This window comes from Heptranchias perlo, chromosome 37, assembly GCF_035084215.1.
Source record: "Heptranchias perlo isolate sHepPer1 chromosome 37, sHepPer1.hap1, whole genome shotgun sequence".
NCBI lineage: Eukaryota > Metazoa > Chordata > Chondrichthyes > Hexanchiformes > Hexanchidae > Heptranchias > Heptranchias perlo.
Window position 1 is genome coordinate 14,507,670 of NC_090361.1, and position 25,392 is coordinate 14,533,061.

A 25,392-nucleotide genomic window follows, 5' to 3' on the forward strand; every position below is an offset into this window, starting at 1 on the left:
ATCAGCCTTCTTCTGTAGCCTGGCCCATCGAAGTCATTACCTGACTCCTCTGCAGCAGAACTAGTGAGCGACCTCGCCCTCCAATAAGCTGGTAGCTGTGGTATCCATTCCCCCTACCGCAGCTCATGCGCACTTGTGCCCAGTGTCTCACCACATGCAGATCCCTCCTCTATCCTAGCCTCTAAAGTACGCGGTATCTGAGCCGATGGCTGCGAGTGTAAGACCGAGTGACAGTGTCTGTATCATCACGGTCATCTTCCTCTGCCTCCTGACCGTGCCGGTTCCAGTTCTTGGGTATCTGAAATGACAAAGGGTCATGGGTTGAGCTGTGGTGAGGGGAGAGGAGAAAGTAAGACACCATCTGCAGCACGTGAGTCAGAAAAGATGAGGGAGAAGTGGGAAGCAAGGAGGATTCGGTATGCAGAGACCCTCATCATCGATACCTCCAGCACCGGCAGTGGCCACGGTCTCAGCGGCAACCTGTCCAATGATGGTCAGCACTGTCTCCTCCATAGGGGTGAGGATGTATAGGCGTGCCTATCCTCCTCCAGTTCTTTCCTGTTGTCTACTGTTATGCGCCACCTTCTCCTGCGAGACAGAGGGAAGTGTGTCAGTGAGCATCGTGTAAGATGTTTGGTTGATGTGGCTGTCATGGTTGAATAGCTGCCAGTGTGTGTGACCTGTGAGTCGTGGGTGGCTTGCAACAGTGGTAATGTGAGGGTGAGATGCAGCATCTGATTTGAAGGGTTGCGTTCTGATTGATAGCTTCTGTTGGTAGGTGGGTGATGGGGGGTGTAGTGCATTGAGCAGCTGATGAGGCAAGTTGTGCAGTGGTAGGATATGCCATTTGACAGTTGAATTCACTCACCTTGACCACTTGTGTTAAATCACTGAACTTCTTCCTGCACTGCATCCACATTCAGGTGGTATGCTCCTGGCATTTACTTCGTGTGCAACTTCTTCCCACTGCCTCTTCAGCATATGTCTGGAGGGCCTCCAGCCCCCCTGCGGATACAGGATACCCCTCCTTCTGTCCACCTCCTCCACCAAGGTCTCTAGTGTATCATCTGAGACCCTTGGTGCAAGCTCTTTCACAGACCCAGCCATTCTTCACTATATTCCAGCACTGATTTACTTCCCAATGGACTTCCAGCACTTCCTGCAGCCACAGTGCACCCCCACTTTAAGAAGTGCAGGCTGCCTTTAAGTAGTGCTAGCCACTCCCGCTATCAGGGCCCCCTGCTTATGCGTGCAGCCAATCGACAGCGCAGGCTTCACGCAGCAATCATTTAAATCAACAGGCAGCACGAATGTTACATGCTGCCTGCATCGCTACGACCGGGCGTGGGTTAATCACACATTGCAATCCCAGCGCCCGATTTCGGAGGTTATCCAGTATAACCCCCCCATAGGTTTACACTACACCACACAATTTCTGGAGCAGAGTGATTGCTGCACTCTTCCTAGACAAGGAATGTGGCTCAGTGGGTATCACTCTCAACTCTTGAGTCATGAAGGTTGTGGATTCAAGTCCCACTCCAGAAGCTTGAACACAAAATCCAGCCCGACACTTAAGTACAGTACTGAGGGAGTGCTGCAGTGTCAGAGGTGCCGTCTTTCAGATGAGACGTTAAACTGAGGCCCCGTCTGCCTTCTCAGGTGGAGGTAAATAATCCCATGACATTATTCAAAGAAGAGCAGGAGAGTTCTCCCCTGGTGTCCTGGCCAATATTTATCCCTCAACCAACATCACTAAAAGAGATTATCTGGTCGTTATCATTTTGCTGTTTGTGTGATCTTGCTGTGTGCAAATGGCTGCCATGTTTTCTACATTACAACAGTGACTATACTTCAAAAGTACTTAATTCGCTGTAAAGCGCTTTGGGATGTCCTGAGGTCGTGAAAGGTGCTATATAAATGCAAGTCTTTCTTTCTACAGTCTGAACAAAGATTTTATAATCCGTATGATAACAAATGTTAGTGTGTTTCCACATTTTCTTTTGATTGGTAAATGTCTGTTTTTTCCCACTTTCTAATTAGTTATCTCATCAATCGCGTTTCACCAAAGCAACCAATTACACTCTACAACAAATGAGATACGACTGCCGTATAGTCCATCAAACACTGGTTGAAGCCTGGAAATGAGGGACATTGGTGTGTGACAGAGCGGTAAGTGAGGTTCGAGACAGCAATGGAAACTTCCTGTCTGACTAAACCTCCACCCTGACCTTCAACTTGAAAGGACAAAGTTTCCATTGCTGTCTCTAACTTCACTTACCGCTCTGTCACACACCAAAGTCCCTCTCATTTCCAGGCTTCAACCAGTGTTTGATGCACTATATATTAAAATAATGCACATTTGTTCCAGCCATCAACATTAGAGGTAAAAACCTGCTCTGTATAATTCCATGAGCAACGACGAGAATACATTTACAAAGGTCTCCTCACTTAAATGAGTGACTTGCTGTGCTTTACAAGAGGAAGAGATTAACACTGGGTTGGAAGTGACAAAATTTGAGAGGAGGGCAAAGACCAAAAAGGCAGTGATTGAAAAGCACCAAGAAAGACGCCCTAGTGACTAAAAAAGCAGAAAATGCTGGAAACGCACAGCAGGTTGACTGAGTGAGAGAAAGATGGATTAACATTTCAGGTGTGACCCCTTCATCAAAAATGGCACAACTTACCAAATCAGTTTTGGCTCAGTGTGTAGCTCTCTCACCTCTGAGTCAGAAGCTTGGCGGTTCAAGTCCCACTCCAGAGACGTGAGCACAAAATCTAAGCTGACACTCCAGTGTAGTACTGATGGAGTGCTGCAGTGTCGGAGGTGCCATCTTTTGGTTGGGATGTTTAACCGAGGCCCTTTCTGCCCTCTCAGGTGGACGTTAAAGATCCCACGGCACTATTTCAAAGATCAGGGGAGGTCTCCCGGTGTCCTGGCCAATATTTATCGCTCAACCAACATCACTAAAAAGAGATTACGTGGTCATTATCACATTGCTGTTTGTGGGACCTTGCTGTGCTCAAATTGCCGTGTTTCCTGCATTACAAGTGACTACATTGTTTTTAAAAATACTTCATTGGCTGTAAAGCACTTTGGGACATCCTGAAGTTGTGAAAGGCACTATATAAATGCAAGTCTTTCTTTTTTTGAAGATCTACCAAGAGACAGACCTGACTGTTTCATCCAGATGTCCTGTTGCCTATTGGAACCTTCACCACACGACTGCAGCGGTTCAAGGCAGCGGCTCACCACCACCTTCTCAAGGGCAATTGGGGATGGGAAATAAATGCCAGTGACGCCCACACCCCACGAACAAAATTTTTTTAAAAACACTCTGGTAGAAACCCCAATCCAAACAGGGTATAAAAAGGGTTATGGAAGCAGGGTGGGACGAGGTAATTAAGAGTGTGTGGAATATAAACACTAGCATAGACCAGTTGGATCCAAAGGCCTGTTTCTGTGTGGTAGATTCTATTTAATTATCCTCAGTCTCTCCACCTCATTAATTCTCTCTTCCTGGTACTCCCACTCTCTCCCTCTCCATGCCTGCCCCTCACCTCACTCCCTCTCCTTGTCCCATACCCTCTCCCTACCCCTCCTCTCTATCTTCTCCCCAAGCCCCTTCCCCCCCCCCCACCTCTCCCTCCCTCCCCTCCTACCTCTCCCTCCCTCCCCTCCTACCTCTCCCTCCCTCCCCTCTCCCTCCTCACTCCCTCCCCTCTCCCTCCTCTCACTCCCTTCGCCTTCCCCTTCACCTTGTCCCCTCAATCATTCCCCCCCTCTCCCCTTCACCTTGTCCCCTCAATCATTCCCCCCCCTCTCCCCTTCACCTTGTCCCCTCAATCATTCCCCCCCTCTCTCCTCGCCTCACCCTTTCCCCTTCACCTTGTCCCCTCAATCATTCCCCTCCCCCCTCGCCTCACCCTTTCCCCTTCCCCTCGTCCCCTCAATCATTCCCTCCCCCTTCCCCTCGTCCCCTCAATCATTCCCTCCCCTTCCCCTCAATCATTCCCTCCCCTTCCCCTCAATCATTCCCTCCCCTTCCCCTCAATCATTCCCTCCCCTTCCCCTCAATCATTCCCTCCCCCTCCACCTCCACCTTGTCCCCTCAATCATTCCCCCCCCTCTCCCCTTCACCTTGTCCCCTCAATCATTCCCCCCCTCTCTCCTCGCCTCACCCTTTCCCCTTCACCTTGTCCCCTCAATCATTCCCCTCCCCCCTCGCCTCACCCTTTCCCCTTCCCCTCGTCCCCTCAATCATTCCCTCCCCCTTCCCCTCGTCCCCTCAATCATTCCCTCCCCCTTGTCCCCTCAATCATTCCCTCCCCCTTCCCCTCAATCATTCCCTCCCCTTCCCCTCAATCATTCCCTCCCCTTCCCCTCAATCATTCCCTCCCCTCTCCCCTTCACCTTGTCCCCTCAATCATTCCCCCCCTCTCTCCTCGCCTCACCCTTTCCCCTTCACCTTGTCCCCTCAATCATTCCCCTCCCCCCTCGCCTCACCCTTTCCCCTTCCCCTCGTCCCCTCAATCATTCCCTCCCCCTTCCCCTCGTCCCCTCAATCATTCCCTCCCCCTTCCCCTCGTCCCCTCAATCATTCCCTCCCCTTCCCCTCAATCATTCCCTCCCCTTCCCCTCAATCATTCCCTCCCCTTCCCCTCAATCATTCCCTCCCCTTCCCCTCAATCATTCCCTCCCCCTCCCCCTCCACCTTGTCCCCTCAATCATTCCCTCCCCCTTCCCCCCCCTCAATCCCTCCCTCCCTCAATCCCTCCTCACTCACTCACACTCTAACTCTCTCTCTCCCCCCGCCCGCCGCCTCTTCGCAATCTGAATCCGTTTTCCCGCCGCCGCGCCCGTGAGCTGATTGGTCCAAACCGTGTAAAAAAAGGCAGTTTGTTTATGAATAAAGTTTATCGAGGGGAGCGGGGCGGCCGAAGTCTCGCGAGATGCGCTGGGGTATAAAACGGTGGCGTTGGCGGGAGCCGCGCCAGTCCAGGAGCCGCCGTGAGTGTGTCGGGCCCGGGGGGTGGCGGCGGCGGCGGGGGGGAAAAAGCTTGAAAGGTACAGCCGTCTGAGCGCGGGGCCCCCGGGAAAATCAGGTGGGACGGACACGGAGTCCCCTCCCCTCCCCACCACCACCCGACCCCTACCCGTGCGCCATGGCCAAAGTGCAGGTGCTGAACGTGGTGGTCCTGGACAACCCCTCTCCCTTCAACAACCCCTTCCAGTTCGAGATCACCTTCGAGTGCATCGAGGACCTGCCGGACGGTGAGTGCGGGGGCGCGAGCGCGGGGGCGCGCCGTTTGTTTGTGATTGGCGCGTTAATTCCAGGGTGTCAGTGGAGCCCGGGACCTGACCTGTCAATCAGCGGCTCCGGGGCGCGCGCCGGGCCTGTTTGCAGCCGGCTGTAATTTTTTTTCCCCCTCTCTCTGGGGCTGTGTGCATTTTTTTTTATTTCTCTCTCTCTCTCTCTCTTTTCAGACTTAGAGTGGAAGATCATCTACGTGGGCTCTGCAGAGAGCGAGGAGCACGACCAGGTGCTGGACTCTGTGCTGGTGGGACCCGTTCCGGCTGGACGCCACATGTTTGTCTTTCAGGTACAGGGATGGCCGGTCCTGTGGCTGGACCGCACTAAAATAAAGCGCGCAGCGGCCTCTGTTACACCGTGCTCAGCACAGAGGTCAACAATGTTCGAAGTGCACAGGCCCCCACCTGCATTAAAGGGTTGTTTTAGCTGCGCATTAGACCTGGTTGCACCTGTAGTGTTATAACTTATTTTATTTAAAAGCGTTCTCTGATCTGTATGTTTGATGCACTTTGTTTAATTTCTAGTATGTGCACTTTCTGCCCAATGCAGTTTGTTCTTTAGTCTCCTTGTTTTAAGTCAGGACTGCTTGTTTATTAGTGTCATACTGCACAGTTCAGTGGGTGCATGTTGACTATTCGATTGAAGCAAATTGATTGGCTGCTATTGGCATTGTGTGGAGATGCTTGGATATCCTTTCCACATCGTTCACCTGAGGAAGGAGGTAGCCTCTGAAAGCTTGTGAATTTAAAATAAAATTGCTGGACTATAACTTGGTGTTGTAAAATTGTTTACAATTGGCATTGTGGACAGTGAAGAAGGTTATCTAGGATTGCAACGGATCTTGATAAATTGGGCCAGTGGGCCGATGAATGGCAGATGGAGTTTAATTTAGATAAATGTGAGGTGATGCATTTTGGTAGATCGAATCAGACCAGGACCTACTCTGTTAATGGTAGGGCGTTGGGGAGAGTTATAGAACAAAGAGATCTAGGAGTACAGGTTCATAGCTCCTTGAAAGTGGAGTCACAGGTGGATAGGGTGGTGAAGAAGGCATTTGGCATGCTTGGTTTCATTGGTCAGAACATTGAATACAGGAGTTGGGATGTCTTGTTGAAATTGTACAAGACATTAGTAAGGCCACACTTGGAATACTGTGTACAGTTCTGGTCACCCTATTATAGAAAGGATATTATTAAACTAGAAAGAGTGCAGAAGAGATTTACTAGGATGCTACCGGGACTTGATGGTTTGACTTATAGGGAGAGGTTAGATAGACTGGGACTTTTTTCCCTGGGGAGTAGGAGGTTAAGGGGTGATCTTATAGAAGTCTATAAAATAATGAGGGGCATAGATAAGGTAGATAGTCAAAATCTTTTCCCAAAAGTAGGGGTGTCTATAACGAGGGGACATAGATTTAAGGTGAGAGGGGAGAGATACAAAAGGGTCCAGAGGAGCAATTTTTTCACTCAAAGGGTGGTGAGTGTCTGGAACGAGCTGCCAGAGGCAGTAGTAGAGGCGGGTACAATTTTGTCTTTTAAAAAGCATTTGGACAGTTACATGGGTAAGATGGGTATAGAGGGATATGGGCTAAGTGCAGGCAATTGGGACTAGCTTAGTGGTATAAACTGGGCGACATGGACATGTTGGGCTGAAGGGCCTGTTTCCATGTTGTAAACTTCTATGATTCTATTCCATTGGGGATGGAGTAGCTGCCTGGGGCGTCTATAATTTAAGGATAAATAGAACATCTATTAGAACAGAGATTGAGGGGTAGACCTGTAGGATGTTGCAGTGCAGACAAGTGATTTTTGGCCTAACCCACTCCTGGTTTCCTGCATTCATTATTAATCAAGCAGTAAGATGTGGCCTGTGTGGTCCTACCTTTGAGGAATTTTAATGTACTTGAATAGAAATATTGGGTTAAATGGAGGGAGATTTACTGGGTTGTACTGATCATTCTGCAGATATAATATGTAGTTGGTTATCACTTGTGCTACATGATTGGCAACAATCTAAGCTTGTGAATTGTAATGTCATTGTCCACTCCTTTATAGGTGTGCTGCTGAAGTTTAGTATTTTTAGTGTACTTTGGAGTGAGTATTGTTAAACTAATCATGAGACTAATGAGTATCGTTCTCATGTCTAGTTGCAAGTCAGGGCTGTGTTGTACAATTGTAAATTGTTTGATCAATGATATTTCTGCCTATTAGTGCTTGTTCCTTAGCCAATTTGTACCCTGGTTTGATGTTGGTTAAGACAGTCTGTTGCTGTGTTGAGTATTTGCCTCATCTAATGGATCTCTAACTGGTGCTTTATGACCAAATTGCTACATAGTACAATTTGGTTCAGTGTGCTGTGGAATCAGTGCCTTTGCATTGGTTGTGTGAAGCTGCTAGCTGATGAACAAAGCTAAAGACCTGAATTGTTGTGTCAATTGCATAGCGATGTTTGAAGTGCAACTTGTCAGCTAGCCTTGAAGTGCTTTGAGCTTGAATGGCTGCAGTGATTTAGGTACAAATTCTGTAGGGTGTCTTGGACACCCCAAGCTATCACAGGGAGATGAGCCTGTTAGAACTAGAATTGTCTGAGTCAGTCTCAGATTTTTGTCCTTCCAAACTTGGGTTGTACTTGGTTGAAATGATGGGTTAAATTCCAGAGTTGCCTATTTTGTCTGAACCAGTAAAGTGGTATTGGGTGCTCTCTCAAATAACAATTCCAACCAGGGCCCCATCAGACCATCCAAAATTGCTTACATGCAATTTTCCTGTAACTTATTGTCAACCTTTAGTGGATAGACTCAACATTTCTGCAACCCAATAACTGCTCTCATTTGACCTTCAGTTGGGCAGAAATGTTGTACTTGGATGAAATGTTTGTGCTGCAGAATGAATCTTGCTATCCAGTATTGGCATCAATGTCCCCAGATTGTCAAATGCATAATGTTAATTCTGTAGAATTCTTGCTGCACAAGCTAAAGGCAGAGTCCAGCTTTCTCCACTGACCCTCGGTTCCTTTACATTAGGTTCAGAAGTGTGCCCTCATCAGTATTGACTCTTTTGGAAGCTTTGATAGTTTGCATTATTGATTCAAAGCTTGATGTACTTTTTGAACTTTAAACATTTTGCACTGAACAGGTATTTCATGAGCTGTATTTCTACCCATGTCAGCAGAGGTGAGTTCTGTACTGACCTATGCTAATTCAGGTGTAATGAGTTTATCTATTTGTATATCTAGCCCATGTACTTCCTGTAACTTTAATTTAAAAATCTCTCATTTTATAGTAGAACTGTGTAAATTTGTCACTGTAATTAGTCCCTTTGGTCAGTGGCACTTTGTAGCTCTTTTAGTTTTGCATCTCCCAGAATTTCAGCCTGTACTGCATAGAAACTCCTTTGCTTCAACCCTGATTCTCTGGTTAGCTCTGCTTGTTGAGCAAGATTTGTAAATAGTGGTACATGAGCAGGGGGAGACTTGCTACTTAACTCCTGTCTTGGTGCTACAAGCTTGTTCCTGCTCAGTTTGAATACAAAATGTCAGTGGGGGTTTGGCACATGACTGGGCTTTATTTGGAGGCCACCCTTGCTTTCAAGCCTAGTGACACAATCTGAGCCAGAGATTCATCCTGGTAGGTGGTGGAGTTGCAGCAGAGGGTATTTGTGCTCTTGTACTGTCAACTGGTTTTTGAAGTGGATTGGTAACAGCATACTGCCACAACTGCCCTTTAGAAGTGATGCTTCATTTTTCCTCTTGGTAGATGCATCTTCCTATTGGATATTTAAAGGCCTGGCAGTTCAATTGTGAGTTGACTCTTGAAGCTTCATCTACCATTCATAAAGTCTTTATGGTCAGTAAAGAGTACAGAACAACTTCAGATTGGCATATTTCAGACAGTGGAATTAGTTTTGTTTTCCAGGCAACATCCCTGAGTTTCTGTCTGCCTAAGGAAGTGGATGCTAAAGCTGTAGCAGGAGGCTGGTCAGGTTGATATCCTGGAAGGATGGAGTCTCCAAACTTAGCTTTATAGCTATCATGTAAACTTATTTAAACCCAGAATTGTTTTAGGTTGGTCTATTATTAGGAAGCTATACCTGGAAAAGTTCAGAATGTGGACAGGACAGTGATTATTCAGTTTGTGGGGGCGGAGGCATCAGGGCCTAAGCAGCAGATTATTCACCGACCCCCCCCCCCCCCCCCCCCACCCCCCTCAATATGCTGCGAGAGAATGTTAGACAAGTCTGTGGTAAAAGATGCAGAGAAGTATTGTGGCTTTCTACCAGGGAAATGTAATGGTTCGTCCTGAAGTAAATACTGCCAAACACTTGTGCTGCAAAAGAATGTGGTGGTCTTGTATGACCTGTATTAGGATGGGCTTGGCTTTATACAGTATGGAGTTCATGGACAAATGTTTTGGAAGTACTAAAATATACAGCTTGAGTTGCATAGTATTTCTACTAATGTAGCTTTCTGAATTGTACAGATCTCATGGTCCTCTTTTGATATTCCAGGCTGATGCCCCAAATGCAAGTCTCATTCCAGATGCAGATGCAGTTGGTGTGACTGTGGTGCTGATCACCTGCACGTACAGAGATCAGGAGTTTATTCGTGTGGGATATTATGTGAATAATGAATACACAGACCCTGAATTAAAGGAGAACCCACCAATGAAACCAGACTATGCCAAGGTAAGCTTCTCTTCACAAATTCAATGATTCTATTTATTTTTAAAATTCTCATCCTTGTGTTCATTCCCTCCCTTGGCTTCCTCCTCCTATCTTTGTAACCTCCTCCAGCCCTACAACCCTCCAAGATCTTGGCACTCCTCCAATTCTGGCTGCTTCTCATTGCTCCACCATTGGCAGCTGCACCTTCAGCTGCCTAGGCCCTATCTAAACCTCTTGTCCTTTAAGACTCGCCTTAAAACCTACCTCTTAGACCAAGCTTTCAGTCACCTGTCCTAATATCTCCTTGTCAGATTTTGTTTGATAATGCTCCTTGGGATGTTTTACTATATTAAAGATGCTATGTAAATGCAAGTTGCTGTTGCAGCCTTTAGCTGATCTTTAAACAAAGTTGGGAGGAAGTCAGTGCTGTGAAATACTCAACTTGACTGTTGGCATCAAGCATGCCAGGTGGTTTAGATGCCCTGTAAAGATCCCTATTTACTATATTGAGCATATGCAGGTTTGATGTAATACAACCAGTAATGCACCCTGCTGTAGTTAATGCCAATGTCTGTGTATTCCATGCTACACATACCATCTTTGTCTCCTGGGTGAGATCACTGCCTCAAACTCATTTCAATCAACAGCAGATGTGTCCCATCTGCCTACAAAACATACAAGTTTAGAACACAAAGGAGGCCATTCAGCTGATCGTCTATTGGCTTTGCTGTAGCAATCCAGAAACTAATGCCATTGCTTTGCTCCCTCTGTCTTGCTCAGCTTCCATTTTCCCTTAAAGAATGCAAGAGTCTGCTTCAACTAGTGTGGCAAAGCAAGCTGTGCTCAGAATAATGGGATTTATTCAAACCTCCCTGTGTACTTGACAGTTTTAAATTGCCTAGAGTCATTGGCAAAGGAAAGTCTTTCCCTATTTGCTCTCGAAACCCTTCAAAATGTTTAAAAGCTTCTGTTGAATCTGGTCATTTCCATTGTAAATAGTACCAGTATCATGTGCTACTAATGTCTATAGTTTCTCACCTGTGACATCATCCTGTTCGGATTCCTAGTTTACCCCAAAGTCCCAGCTGACAACTGTAGTGTGCTCAAGTCACTGGTATTAAATCTTTGTGCAGCTTTTTTCACTTCACACCTGTTGGGTGAACAGTTTGTGTTCAAGGCTAAGATGATGCTGGAATTGAAATACTTGTTAGGCACTTAAATCCTGGCATCCAGCACTCATGGGTTGGTCAAACACAGCATAGGTTACCTGCAGAGAATATTAAAAACTGTTCCCTTACAACACCCAGGGTGATGGCTTGGATGTTTTACTGATCAGGGGTTATGGTGTGCACCTGAGGGAAGGAGATCAGTTCTTGTGTGACAAGAGGGGTGTGCTTATGTGCAAATGTCATTCAGCCCACAGCAAAGCCATAGATGCATTTAAGAGGAAGCTAGATAAGTACATGAAGGAGAATGGAATAGAAGGTTATGTTAAGATGAGATGAAGTAAGATTGATAGAGGCTTGTGTGGAGCATAAACACTGGCATCGACCTGTTGGGCTGAATGGCCTGTTTCTGTGCTGTAATTTCCATGTAATGTGCCTTGGGCCCCACCCTGGCATTTTTCATTGTCCATGTCAGCCATTGTGTTATGTCATATGGTGAATGAAGTGCTTAATTCAGTTTACATGGGACCAAAACCATCTGTTGCTAATTGTCATTTTTGTAGTAGTCCCCACCATGCATAGTTGTGCCTACTAGGAAAGTCCTGGGTTACTACACTGTTCAAAGCAGTGATGGGATAATCAGTTAAGGCAAAACAAACTAATAAAGTAGTCACTGACACAAGCTGGCTGCTTTGCCAGAGTGCTCTGCTTTACTTCATGGTTTAATCTTGTGAAAGAAATGACCAACTAATCTGTTTTTAGTGATGTTGGTTGAGACACTGGTTGACTCCCCTGCTCTTGAGTGCCATGTGATCTTTCACATCCACCTGAGGGCAGACATCTGAAAGATGGCATCTCTGACAGTGCAGCACTCCCTCAGTACTGCACTGGAGTGTCAGCCTACATTTTGTGCTCAAATTTCTGGTCTGCCCCTAGTGTACCTTAATGCCAGCATTACTTGTGTATTTGACCTGTTATCCTTGAGGTTGATGTTAGCTATGAGCACTTTCATCCCATCAGTCTGGGCTGGATGTGAACCCAGATCTCTGACTTGCTGTGCCATCCTTGCAATTTGTCTTAAATTGAGAATGAATGTGGTCTGGGTGTCTATTGCTGTTAATGTTCTGGTCTTGTGTTGGTGTAACCTACATTGAATTTTCACCCTTTTTTTCCCTTTAGCTCCAGCGAAATATTTTGGCCTCTAATCCAAGAGTCACCAGGTTCCACATCAACTGGGAGGGTGCCAGTGAAAAAATGGAAGACATTGAAAATGTTGACCCAAGTTCAAATACAATGCTCCCTCCCACCTGTACACCCCTGAAGGGACTTGGAATAGGAGGAGGTGCCCTGAGTATACTTCCAGAGAACTCTATGGACTGCATGTGAAACCAGCTGGTGAATAAGGATTAAAATGGATAAAATGTGTTTTTGTATCCAGGGTTTGCTAGCTTTTGGAGTTGTAATTCTATGGAGTTTTTGAGTCAAACTTCAATACCCCAGAAGATGGCATTAAATCTGCAGGGGAGGGGGAGTGGCAAGGGTAGGTCAAGATTGCATCAGTTGCCATTCAGAGCACTGGACCACAGCAGTTGCAGTGGTTGTGACTGCCAGACACATTGTCATCTACATTCAGCTGGGTTGGTTTTGCCCAAAACAAGAGCAATAATGCTTGTTACTGGTAAACATTCTGGAATTGCAAAACCAGTTGGTGCCTATTGTAAATTAGCCAGAAGTATGAAGTGTTTAACTACAGAATGTATTTGTAGGAGTTTTTTCTATGTAGTAAGTCTGGGGGAGGGGGGGGTGGGGGGCTGGAAAAGTCCTGTTTATGTTGAATGTTTTTGTTCAATGCCTCTTCAAAACAACCCAAGAGCTGTTCACTTCCAGAGTTTGTTGGTAGCTGGGCAGCTCTGGCCACTAAAGACTACTAACTTTGTGGCCTCAGCAATGACTTTTGGCACTGTATCTTCCAAAGGAACTGGAGTCACCAGTATAACCTGCCATATATCCAGCTATGCTATTCCACATAATCCAAGCTGGAAGTTTAATTCTGCTCCATGAACTTCAGTTGCCTGGCATAATTGTTTTCACAAGCTTAGAGAAACTTTTTGTAATTTTTAATATTGGTACTTTGTAAATCGTGATCCAAGCCTACCTGCATTGAGTCTGGGAGAGGTTGATTAATAAGGTTTAAATCTCAAAATATAAGCTTTATAAAGCAGCATTGGTGGTTTTGAAAACTGCAGCCATTTTTATAAATGTTAGTGATATAGAATTGTACTGTCTTGCTTTGTCTGAATAAAAGCACTTGTAAATGCAGTAGTGTCCATTTTTATTGTGATTTTTGGATAGTTTTGTCCAGTGTCACTGGGCCCTCAGATTTAACTTTCTAATGCTCAAATTCAACAATGTATCCACAGTTGTGCTGCATGTGAAACTAAGCCTGTGGTGTTCTGCCCATTGGGTTCTTCCTTAAGCAGAACTGGTATGATGGCAATAACAGACCTGGCTCAAAGGGGAGGATTGGGTACTTTAATATTCCTGGCTATAAGGTATTTAGGAAAAAGAATGGGGGTTGGCAGTATTGATCAAAAACTATTATAACACTGGAAAGGGATGATGTAGTTTAGTCAGACAGAATCTGTTTGGTTAGAATTATGCATCAAAAGGAACCATTATACTACTGGGTGTACAATATAGGCCATCAAATAGTGGGAAGGAGATAGAGGTACAAGTTACAGGAAGATGCAGGAATTAGAGTAGTGATAATGAGAGAGACATCACTTATTCCAATTTAGACTGGGATAGTAAGTGTAATGGGAAAGGGGGAGGAATTCCTGAAATGTATGGAAGAGAACTTTCTCATTAGGTTTAGAATAGTTATGGAAATGGACAAGGAACATTAAGTGTAAAAATACTTAGCCTGCTTCCAGTTAACTTCAAGTTAAAAGGGATCTTGCCCTGGTGGATGGGAATCAAATTCAGGCAAAACAGTAATTGAACAATGGGAGGCTGTCGAGGAGATGGTTTGGGTACAGACTAGACCCATTCCCACAAGGGGGGAAATGAAGGACATCAAAGCTCCCTGGATGACTAAAGATAGTGATTTTAAAATGAAGCAGCAGGGATGCTTACAAGTGTAAAGTTCATAATATGGTAAAGAACCAGGCTGAATACAGAAAATAGAGATCTAAAAAGGAATGAGGGACAAAGAATAGATTAGGAGCTAACAAGGGAACCCAGAAATCTTTTAGAAAAATGGTGGAAGGGTGGGACTGATTAGGGACAAAAAAATCTTTTGGCAGCGAAGGGTATGGCTGAGGTACCAAATGAATCCATCACATCAGTCTTCAGAAAAGTGGATGCTGTCAATATAACAGTAAAGGAGATCAGAGCAATATTGGATAAGATAGAGGTACTTAAATGTTGGTGGTACTCAAGTCACCCAGGCCAGATGGGACGCATCCTAGGTTAGAGGGAAGTACAGGTGGAAATTAGGGAGGCTCTGGCCAATATCTTCCAAACCTCCTTAGATATGGGAGTGGTGCTAGAGAACTGGAGGATTGCAAATGTTTACACCCCTGTTCAAAAAAGGGGAGAGGGATAAGCCCAGCAATTAGACCAGTCAGCCTACTGTTGGTGAAAATTAGAGGCAATAATCTGGGACAAAATTAATTGGCACTTGGAAAAGTATGGGCTAATAAATGAAATTTAGCATGGATTTGTTAAACATTTATAAAATGCTGGTTAGGCCTTAGCTGGACCATTGTATTCAATTCTGGGCACCACACTTTAGGAAAGATGTTAAGACTTTAGGGTGCAGAAGAGCTGTACTAGGGATGAGGGACTTTAGTTATGTGGAGAAGCTGGGGTTCTCTGAGCAAAGGAGGTTGAGGAGATTTGATAGAGGGGTTCAAAATCGTGGAGGGTTTTGACAGTAAATAAGGAGAAACTGTTCCCAGGGTCAGCAACCAGAAGACACAGATTTAAAGTGATTGGCGAAAGAACCAGAGGCAACATGAGGAAACATTTAAGAGTTTTTATAATCTGGAATGTACTGCCTGAAAGGGTGGTGGAAGCAGATTAACTGATAACTTTCAAAAGGAAATTGCATAAATAATTGAAGGGAAAAAATTACACAGCTATGGGGAAAGATCAGGGGTGTGGGACGAATTGGGTAGCTTTCAGAGAGGGTCTCATGCACGATAGAGCAAATGGCCTCTTTCTGTGTTGTAACATACTATGTGGCTGGTTTGAAATGGGCTTTCCCAGTGGAATTATGGCAGCTAGTGGTCTACAGGCTGTGGGCATGTTACATCCTTCTGATTTCTCATTCATGGTCTGATCCATTGACTCCCAGTAATCAAATGTCAACTTCTCTCCAGTGTTTAAGTGGACTTTGCTGGATAGCCTTTGTCCTTCCCTCATAGTTTGGACTCTTTAACCTGATATTTTGAGTCTGAAGTCACAGGGAATGTCAGGAAATACATGATTGATGAATCGTTGCAAATTGAATTTCAGGGCCCCAGAAAAATGTCCAGTTGTATCGTTGGTACTTCCCTCAGCTCAAGGCAACTTTGTGACCATGCAATTCAGATATTCCACCCTCTGGATTTTTGAGTGACATTTCAGATGACCTGATATTAAGGTTTGTAGACTTCTGATTTGGTTACCACCTGAGCGTGTCAGGCCTTGTTGAAGGAACCAGTGTCCAGTAAATGGAATCTTACCCAAAAATCAGCACGGTAAAGTGTGGGATTCATTCTTGCATCTTGTAAGGGCACAATGCAGCCAAACTTTTTAATTGAATGCAAGCCCATTTATAAAAGTTTGGGGGGTGAAATATTCTTAAAGCTGTGATTCTTTGCAAAACTTGATTGAGCAGTTGTACTCAGTCCTACAAAATGTTCCTACATTGCAAGTGACTACACTTTATTTAATTGACTGTAAAATACTTTGGGACAGCCTGAGGTGGTGAAAGGCAGTATGTAATGCAAGTTTATTCTTTTTATCCATGTTACATTCATGATCTGATAAGGAGGAGCTGGGTGTCATGTTTCTATTTACAGATGCATAAGGAAGGCTGGGTCTTGCACCTAATTGTGCTTTGAATCATAGAATCATACAGCATAGAAGGCGGCCATTTGGCCCATGGTGTCGGTGCCAGCTCTTTGAAAGAGCTATCCAATTAGACCCATAGCCCTGCAAACTTCTAATAGCATCTTTAGAGAGTTCCTTCTGTCATTGGATGCTTTGTTTAGGTGTGACCAAATCAGAAGTCTACAAACCTTTAAGCACTGAGGAAAAAGGGACCACAGTAAAATATTTTATTTGAGATGATTACAGCAACACTGGGGGAGGGGGCGGTGTTTGTGATATCCTAGCTGTTTGTATCCTTACCAAAAAGCAAAATGGGTGGTAGAATGGATTTCTTTAACTGGCTAGCCCAATGGGCAAGCCTACTTTTTCACTGTCAAGTGAACAGTTGCCCAAGTGAAAGAGAGGGTGAAGAGTGTTAGGATAATTCCTTTCTCCTTTTTAATAACAGATTCAAAAAGCTAGAGGTGGTAATATGTCTGACAATTAACTTCATTTATTATTGTTCCAAAACATTCATCTTACGACTACATACAGTGCAGTACATGCAGTCCTACGTCTAGAAGCTTAGGTGTAAACTTCCTGGGAATCATGAGCATCGCTTATCCAAAGCCGTTCATAGTACCTCTCCTTGAAGCGAGTTAAAGTTCCTCCTGAAGTTTTGCTTTGTATCAGTGCTTTATACTATTTCAGAAACAAGCTTTCATTGTTTAATTCTTGTGGAGGTTAACTTTGTTGGGTGATTTATTACCCTTGGGCCTCTTGTTCTGGTTAATATCCTGCTACATTGTCTAAGGTTTCATCCTTCAGCAACCTTTGCTTCCGATATTTGCTCTTCCCGAGCTATTGCTTTTTGTCCTGGGGTGTCATTGTGATCAAAAGATGAGATTGCCAGCACGCAGGTCAGACCAATTTTGGTTTACTCATGTGGTTCAACCATAATTGCTACATGAGCTGTTCTGTATTAAAATGTAAAAACATCTATATTACAAAGAGAAACTAAATTAGATGTGGCCTTTGTCAACTTTGTTTTCAGGAAGTGTTGCCAAGTTCTCATCTAAACTTTTTGAGCAATGTGAAGGTACCATCTGAAATGTTACATCTGTCCTTTATTTGAGCTGTTTCGAGCATTCACATTTTTCCTTCCTTGTAGGAATAATGCAGGCTGTACTACATGCAGTGTGATAAGAGGGTGGCATAAGGCCACTGGTTTACAGGGGAGAGGAAGAATGGATAGAATTGCAATGAGTTTCTTTGACGCATCAAGGCAGCTGCTTGGTTGGAACATCAATTTCTGGTCAAAGCTGTGACATTTGGTATAATCCTGTTTCAGGGAAGGTGTATAAGAACTGCATCACTTAACGTTACAAAGTTGATAAAATTCACGCACGTATCTTGCACATTATTGGACCGTTAGCTCTTTTTTGTGGACTGATTTCCTGGTTATATATTGAACTTTGTTTCTTGTTGCTCCTGTCTTTGTAAATAAATCTGTTTAGCCCTGAACATGGTAGTTTGGAATTTACTGCCTTTTGGACAGGACGGGAGAACCCAGTGGGCATCTCATAACGTTGCTGTAAGGCCATTAACCCTGTGCTATACCACTGGCGTGCATGGAGGTGCAGGTCTGTTTCTGGGAGGCAGGGTCTGCCTCTGCAAGTTGCCTTTCTGGGCTGAGTGCTAGTTACATGGTGGAGAAAGCCTAAACCATAACAAGCACTTTGACTTAATCTCAGCTAAAGGATAGCTGAGCCTATTTGTTGAGTCATGATCTCAGTGGGAGGAAATTAAATGTGTAGATGGCACCAGCCTAGGGGTTGCTGCGGACACAGAAAGCAATGAGGGTCAGACAGCAATAGCATTCGCACCTGAGCTCATCAGTGCCAGACGAGGTTTGAAAAGGACAAATGCAAAAATACAAGGCGAGGGTGGGCTGGGACTTGTCAAGGAGGAAGATGAAAAAGTGATAAGTTGACTCCAACCATGTGACGTGTTTGCAGAATGGGCACAGGTGGCAGATGCTAATCTGTCAAGCGTGCGAGGCAATGCAGTTTGGGAGGAAAACAAAGAATGGGATATACACTTAATGAAAAGTCAAGGAAAGGAGTCAATGAACAGAGACCTAAGGGTTCACATACATCATTCCTTGAAAATACAGGTAAAGTCATAAGGGCAAATAGGATTTGGGGTTTCATAAATAAGGATACAGAGTGAAGAGCTAATTAACCACTGCCGTGGACAAATTTAGAGTACTGAAGTGACAGGTGCTATATAAATGCATGCGCTTTACTGCTGCTTTAGCACCCCATTATAGAAAGGGCACTAAAGCCATAAAACAGTGAAGATTCACAAAGATGATACCAGGGATGAGAAGGACAGAACTTGATTTTATATAGTGCTTTTCACAATCTCAGGACATCCCAAAGCGCTTTACAGCCAATTAAGCAGTCACTATTGTAAGGTAGGGAAACAAGTAATTTGCACACAGCAAGATCCCACAAACAGCAACGAGATAAACAACTGGATAATCTGTTTTCGGTTGTGTTGATTGAGGGGTAAATGCTAGCCATGACACCAGGAGAACTCTCCTGCTCTTCAACTAATGGCATTGGATCTCTTACATCCTCAAGGGGGCAGACAGGGCCTCGGATCAACATCTGAAATAGGCACCTCCGACAATGCAGCACTCCCTCAGTACTGCGCTGAATGTTAGCCTAGGTTATGTGCTGAAGGCCTAAAGTGAGGCTTGAATCTATAACCTTCTAATCCAGAGGCAAGAGTGCTAGCACTGAACCAAGGTTGATACTGGGTCTATTCCCACTGGAGCAGAGGAGGCCAAGAGGTTTTTAAAACAATAAGTGTTTTGCTAGGGTGACTACTGACTTTCCTCTGGTTGGAGTGTCGCTGATAATGGGGCGGGGAGGTCATCAATTTAAAATTGTTAGTGAGGAAATTAGTAAAGCTGTTAGAACATGGAATGCTTTGCCACAGAGAGTAGTTGAGATAGAGGAAAATACAAGGCTATGGGCAGAGGATTGCAATTTTGGATTGCTGGAGCAAACACGATGAGCCAGATGGCCTCCTTCTGCATGTGTGATGGCAAAAAAAAGGTAAAGATTATATTGCCAATTTAGTTGAGTTCATGAACAACTTGCATTTATATGGTACCTTTAACGTAGTAAAACGTTCTGAGGCGCTTCACAGGAGCAATTATCAAACAAAATTCAAAACGAACCACATAAGGAGATATTAGGACAAATGACCAAAAGCTTGGTCAAAGAGGTAGGTTTTAAGGAGTGTGTTAAAGGAGGAGAGATGTAGAGAGGCGGAGAGGTCTAGGGAGGGAATTCCAGAGCTTAGGGCCTAGGCAGCTGAAGACACGGCCGCCAATGGTGGGGCGATGAAAATCGGGGATGCGCAAGAGGCCAGAATCGGAGGAGTGCAGAGATCTCAGAGGGTTGTAGGGCTGGAGGAGGTTACAGAGATAGGGAGGGAGACACCATGGACGATTTCAAAACAAGGATGAGAATTTTAAAATCGAGGCTCTGCAGGTCCGGGAGCCAGTGTAGATCAGTGAGCACAGCGGTGATGGGTGAACGGGACATGTTGCCAGTTAGGATACTGACAGCCGAGATTTGGATAAGCTCAAGTTTATGGAGGAAGATAGGAGGCTAGCCAGGAGAGTATTGGAATAATCAAGTCTAGAGATAACAAAGGCATGGATGAGGGTTTCAGCAGCAGATGAGCCGAGGCAGGAGTGGAGACAGGCGATATTACAGAGGTGGAAGTAGGTGATCCTGGCGATGGAGTGGATATGTGGTCAGAAGTGCATCTCAGGGTCCAATAGGACGCCAAGGTTGCGAACGGTCTGGTTCAAACTGACAGGAATCAGACCCGGTCTGGCCCGTACTGTGTTCAGATCTGGTGGCCACAGCATTTTCCAAGCTTTAGGACATCAGGAAGTATTTCTTTACGCAGAGTGTGATCAACACCCAGAGTGGGTTCCAAGGAAGGTTGATTAAGACTAGAACAATGGAATCAGTTAATAAACAGCAAGATCGGAACAGGAGGAGGCCATTCAGCCCCTCAAGCCTGTTCCGCCATTCAATTAGATTATAGATGATCTGTATCTAAACTCCATCTACTCGCCTTGGTTCCGTAATCCTTACCCCCTCAAAAATCTATCAATCTCAGTTTTGAAATTTTCAATTGACCCCCAGTCTCAACAGCTTTTTGGGGGAGAGAGTTCCAGATTTCCACTCCCCTTTGTGTGAAGGAGTGCCTCCTGACATTATCCCTGAATGGCCTTAACTCTAATGTTAAGGTTATGTCCTCGTGTTCTGGGCTCCTCCACCAGAGAAAATAGTTTCTGTCTAAGTACCCTATCAAATCCTTTAATCATCTTTATCACCTCAATTAGATCACCCCTTAATCTTCTATACTCAAGGGAATATAAGCCTATATGCGACCTGACCTCATAATTTAACCCTTTTAGCCCTGGTATCATTCTGGTGAATCTGGGCTGCACCCCCTCCAAGGCCAATGTATCCTTCCTGAGGTGCGGTGCCCAGAACTGAATGCAGTACTCCAATCATAACTGTAATATAACTTCCACCCCTTTGCATTCCAGTCCTCGAGATAAAGGCCAACATTCCATTAGCCTTTGATGATGTAATAGAAAGACAGTAGGGTTAGCGGTTGTCTGACATATATGGAAACCAGCGCCATTTTCAAGTCTCCAAATCAAACTATCAAGAAATATACACCTAATTGTAAGGTTTTTGTTGGCACTCTCTCCCTGTAGAGTTCAGAAGGCTAAGGGGTAGGTTTGCAGGACTACGGCTTAGGGATTCTGCGGGAGTATTACTGGAGTTTAACCAGATAAAACCCTGCAGCTTGCCTGAGCTTCATTGCTTGTTCAGTTACGACCATTCTACTTATGGGCCATTCTTCTGATGGACCATTCTTCTCACTGGACTCCAGGTAACCATAAGAACTGGTCATACGGCCCCTCGAGCCTGCTCTGCCATTCAATCAGATCATGGCTGATCTTCGACCTCAACTCCGCTTTCCCACCCGATCCCCATATAGAATCATAGAATGGTTACAGCACAGAAGGAGGCCATTTGGCCTGTTGAGCCCATGCAAGCTCTCTGCAAGAGCAATCCAGCTAGTCCTACTCCTCTGCCCTTTGTCCATAGCCCTGCAAATTTTTTTCCTTCAAGTACTCATCTAATTCCCTTTTGAAAGCCACAATTGAATCCGCCTCCACCACCATTTCAGGCAGATCATAACCACTGGCTGCATAAAAATCCCTTGATTCCCTTAGAATCCAAAAATCTATCGCTCTCAGCCTTGAGTATACTCAACGACTCAGCATCCGAAGCCTTCTGGGGTAGAGAATTCCAAAGATTCATCACTCTCTGAGTGAAGAAATTTCTCCTCATAGCAGTCCTAAATGGCTGACCCCTTATCCTGAGACTATGTCCCCTAGTTCTAGACTCTCCAGCCAGGGGAAACAACCTCAGCATCTACCCTGTCAAGCCCTCTCAGAATCTTCTATCTTCAATGAGATCACCTCTCATTCTTCTAAACTCCAGACAGTATGGGTCCATTCCACTTAATCTGGCCCATTTTACTCAATCTCCTGGTAACCCAAAGTTGTCCAGTTACTCAATGGGGCATTCTTCTCACTGGGCTCCTGGGAGACCTGTAAGTCTTGCAGAGTTACCCGGAACTCGGTGAGGAGAATCCCAGGCCCCAGAGACCAGCTGTAACCCCCTCCCAATCCATCCAAAGGCGGTCCCATCAGACACCGGAGCACCTGCCCCCACTGCTGCCCAAGCACGGTAGGCACCGAGGCCTCGTCAGTCGAACCAGGTGTGCTGGTACCTGGCCTCCAGGTTGCAATCTAGACAGTTGCAAGATAGACAGTTGTAAGAAGTCTTACAACACCAGGTTATAGTTCAACAGCTTTATTTTAAATCACAAGCTTTCGGAGCTTTCCTCCTTCATCAGGTGAGTGCAGGGTTCGAAAAAGGCACCATATATATAGTCACAGAACAATGCCTGGTGATTACAGATAATCTTTCCAACTGCCCGTCACCACACCTCGGATGAGAGGCAACCACAGCAAACAAAGGAGTGGATGGTGTTCAGACAGGGGAACATTACACCTAAGACCACCGAATACATAAGCGGTCAGATTACAAAGACAGACAGAGAGAGAGAGAGAGAAAGAGAGAGAGACCCGAAAGGTAGAGAAAGACAGAGAATGACCCGTTGTATTAAAAACAGATAACTTTTTTTTCCCTGGTGGGGTTACATGTAGCGTGACATGAACCCAAGATCCCGGTTGAGGCCGTCCTCATGGGTGCGGAACTTGGCTATCAATTTCTGCTCGACGATTTTGCGGTTGTCGTGTGTCTCGAAGGCCACCTTGGAGAACGCTTACCCGAAGATCGGAGGCTGAATGTCCTTGACTGCTGAAGTGTTCCCCGACTGGGAGGGAACCCTCCTCTCTGGCGATTGTTGTGTGGTGTCCGTTCATCCGTTGTCGCAGTGTCTGCATGGTCTCGCCAATGTACCATGCTCCGGGGCATCCTTTCCTGCAACGTATGAGGTAGACAACGTTGGCTGAGTCACAGGAGTATGAACCATGTACCTGGTGGGTGGTGTCCTCTCGTGTGATGGTGGTATCTGTGTCGATGATCTGGTATGTCTTGCAGAGGTTGCCGTGGCAGGGTTGTGTGGTGTCGTGGTCGCTGTTCTCCTGAGAGCTGGGTAATTTGCTGCGAACGATGGTCTGTTTGAGGTTAGGTGGCTGCTTGAAGGCGAGTAGTGGAGGCGTGGGGATGGCCTTAACGAGGTGTTCGTCGTCATCGATGACATGTTGAAGGCTGCGGAGAACATGGCGTAGTTTCTCCGCTCCGGGGAAGTACTGGACGACGAAGGGTACTCTGTTGGTTGTGTCCCGTGTTTGTCTTCTGAGGAGGTCTATGCGATTTTTCGCTGTGGCCCGTCGGAACTGTCGATCGACGAGTTGAATGTCATATCCCGTGCTTACGAAGGCGTCTTTCAGCGTCTGTAGGTGTCCGTTGCGTTCCTCCTCGTCTGAGCAGATCCTGTGTATTCGCAGGGCCTGTCCATAGGGGATGGCCTCTTTGATGTGGTTAGGGTGGAAGCTGGAAAAGTGGAGCATCATGAGCTTGTCCGTGGGCTTGCGGTAGAGTGAGGTGCTGAGGTGCCTGGACACTGCGACAACGGATGAACAGACACCGCACAACAATCGCCAGACAGGAGGGTTCCCTCCCAGTCGGGGAACACTTCAGCAGTCATGGACATTCAGCCACCGATCTTCGGGTAAGCGTTCTCCAAGGCGGCCTTCGAGACACACGACAACGCAAAATCGTCGAGCAGAAATTGATAGCCAAGTTCCGCACCCATGAGGACGGCCTCAACCGGGATCTTGGGTTCATGTCACGCTACACGTTACCCCACCAGCGGGAAAAAAAGTTATCTGTTTTTAATACAACTGGACATTCTCTCTCTCTCTGCCTTTCGGGTCTCTTTCTCTCTCTGTCTGTGTAATCTGACCCATTGTGTATTCAGTATACTGGGATGTAATGTTTCCCGTGGCTAACCTGTCTGAACACCAACGACACCTTTGATTGCTGTGACCGTCTCCCAGCCTAATATATGCGATGCGATTTTAGAACCTCTCACTCAACCTGAGGAAGGAGGAAAGCTCCGAAAGCTTGTGATTTTCAAATAAAACTGTTGGACTATAACCTGGTGTTGTCAGATTCCTTACACAGAGAGACAGTGGTTCAGCCCCATTTCCTGAAAGGGGGAGGGGTAAAAGAGGATGACGGTTGAGGCGTGACGCCGACACGTCAATCACCGATTGAAGGCGCGACGCCGACACGTCAATCACCGATTGAAGGCGCGACGCCGACACGTCAATCACCGATTGAAGGCGTGTCGCCGACACGTCAATCACCGATTGAAGGCGCGACGCCGACACGTCAATCACCGATTGAAGGCGTGTCGCCGACACGTCAGTCACCGATTAAGAGCGGGGCGCCGACACGTCAATCACCGCCCGAGGCCGTGGCGCCGACACGTCAATCACCGCTTGAAGGCGTGACGCCGACACGTCAATCAACGCCCGAGGGCGTGGCGCCGACACGTCAATCACCTTCTGAGGGCGTGGCCTTGTCACCGAAGGGTGAACGTCACCCTTCGGCTGAGGCAGAGAGAGATGAGAGGATCACGTGACGGCGCGGCGCTTTTGTTGTTGAGGGAACGGCTTCGCCAATCAGTGACAGGAGTTTGGAACTTCCGGAGCCGGCGCAGCATTCCTACCAATGAGCGGTTAGGTTTACCCGTCAAATTTAACGATTCCGTCGTCGGGCCTGCGGCGGGCGGCCGGCCGTGTGAGGGGCGGTGGTGCGGAGGCCTGTGCGAGTAGGCCGCGTGGTCTGCGGGCCGCACCGGGGTTACCGCGCCGCCGGGAGGGGGAGGGCAAATGGGCCCCACATCCTCTCTCCCAGCGGCTCCGCCAATCTGCGGCCGGCCTCGTCCGTCAATCGGCGGGCGCTGACCAATCGGCGGGACGGGGAAAGGCGGGACTTCCGCCGTCGAGCGCCCGGTGTGCGGCTGAGGCGACGCTGCTGCTGAGGAGGAGAAGAAGGAGGCGGCGGGGTGGGGGGGAAAGTCGGAAAAAAGATGAAACTCTGGCGGCTGACGAGCCGAGAGTGGTCCAAGAACAACAGCAGCAGCAGCACCACCACCGTCGTCTACACCAAGGATTATATGCAGAAGGGCCCGGAGTTGGAAAGCGGTGCGTCCTGGGGAAGGGTTCAACCGGGCTGTGAGGGGAAAGGGTTAACGGTGGGGGTTAATGGGGGAAGGGCTCGATCTCAGGAAGGCCTTTCACCACCTCAGGACGTCCCAAAGCGCTTCACAGCCAGCGGAGTACTTCTTTGGAGTGTAGTCAGTGTGGTAATGTAGGTAAACTGGACAGCCAACTTGTGCACAGCAAGATCCCACACGAGCAGCAAATGAGATAAACAACCAGATAATCTGTTTAGTGATGTTGGTTGAGGGATAAATATTGGCCCGGACATTGGGTGGGTGGGGAAACTTCCCCCT

At 46.4% G+C, this 25,392-nt stretch overlaps 1 protein-coding gene and 1 long non-coding RNA gene across 2 annotated transcripts; one reads left to right on the top strand and one right to left on the bottom strand.

Moving 5' to 3' along the window:
- The first annotated feature begins 4,980 nt into the window (after positions 1 to 4,980).
- asf1bb (anti-silencing function 1Bb histone chaperone) lies at positions 4,981 to 13,458 on the top strand. The gene is made up of 4 exons (XM_067973161.1): positions 4,981 to 5,272; positions 5,486 to 5,601; positions 9,818 to 9,994; positions 12,319 to 13,458. The coding sequence occupies exons 1-4, from the start codon at positions 5,164 to 5,166 to the stop codon at positions 12,523 to 12,525; spliced, it is 609 nt and encodes a 202-aa protein (XP_067829262.1). The 5' UTR covers positions 4,981 to 5,163; the 3' UTR covers positions 12,526 to 13,458.
- A 3,258-nt stretch (positions 13,459 to 16,716) lies between these two features.
- Positions 16,717 to 24,755, bottom strand: LOC137304527 (uncharacterized). The gene is made up of 2 exons (XR_010958588.1): positions 24,624 to 24,755; positions 16,717 to 17,195 (listed from the first exon to the last, which is right to left on the bottom strand). It is a non-coding gene; the product is annotated as an uncharacterized lncRNA (long non-coding RNA).
- Positions 24,756 to 25,392: the final 637 nt, after the last annotated feature.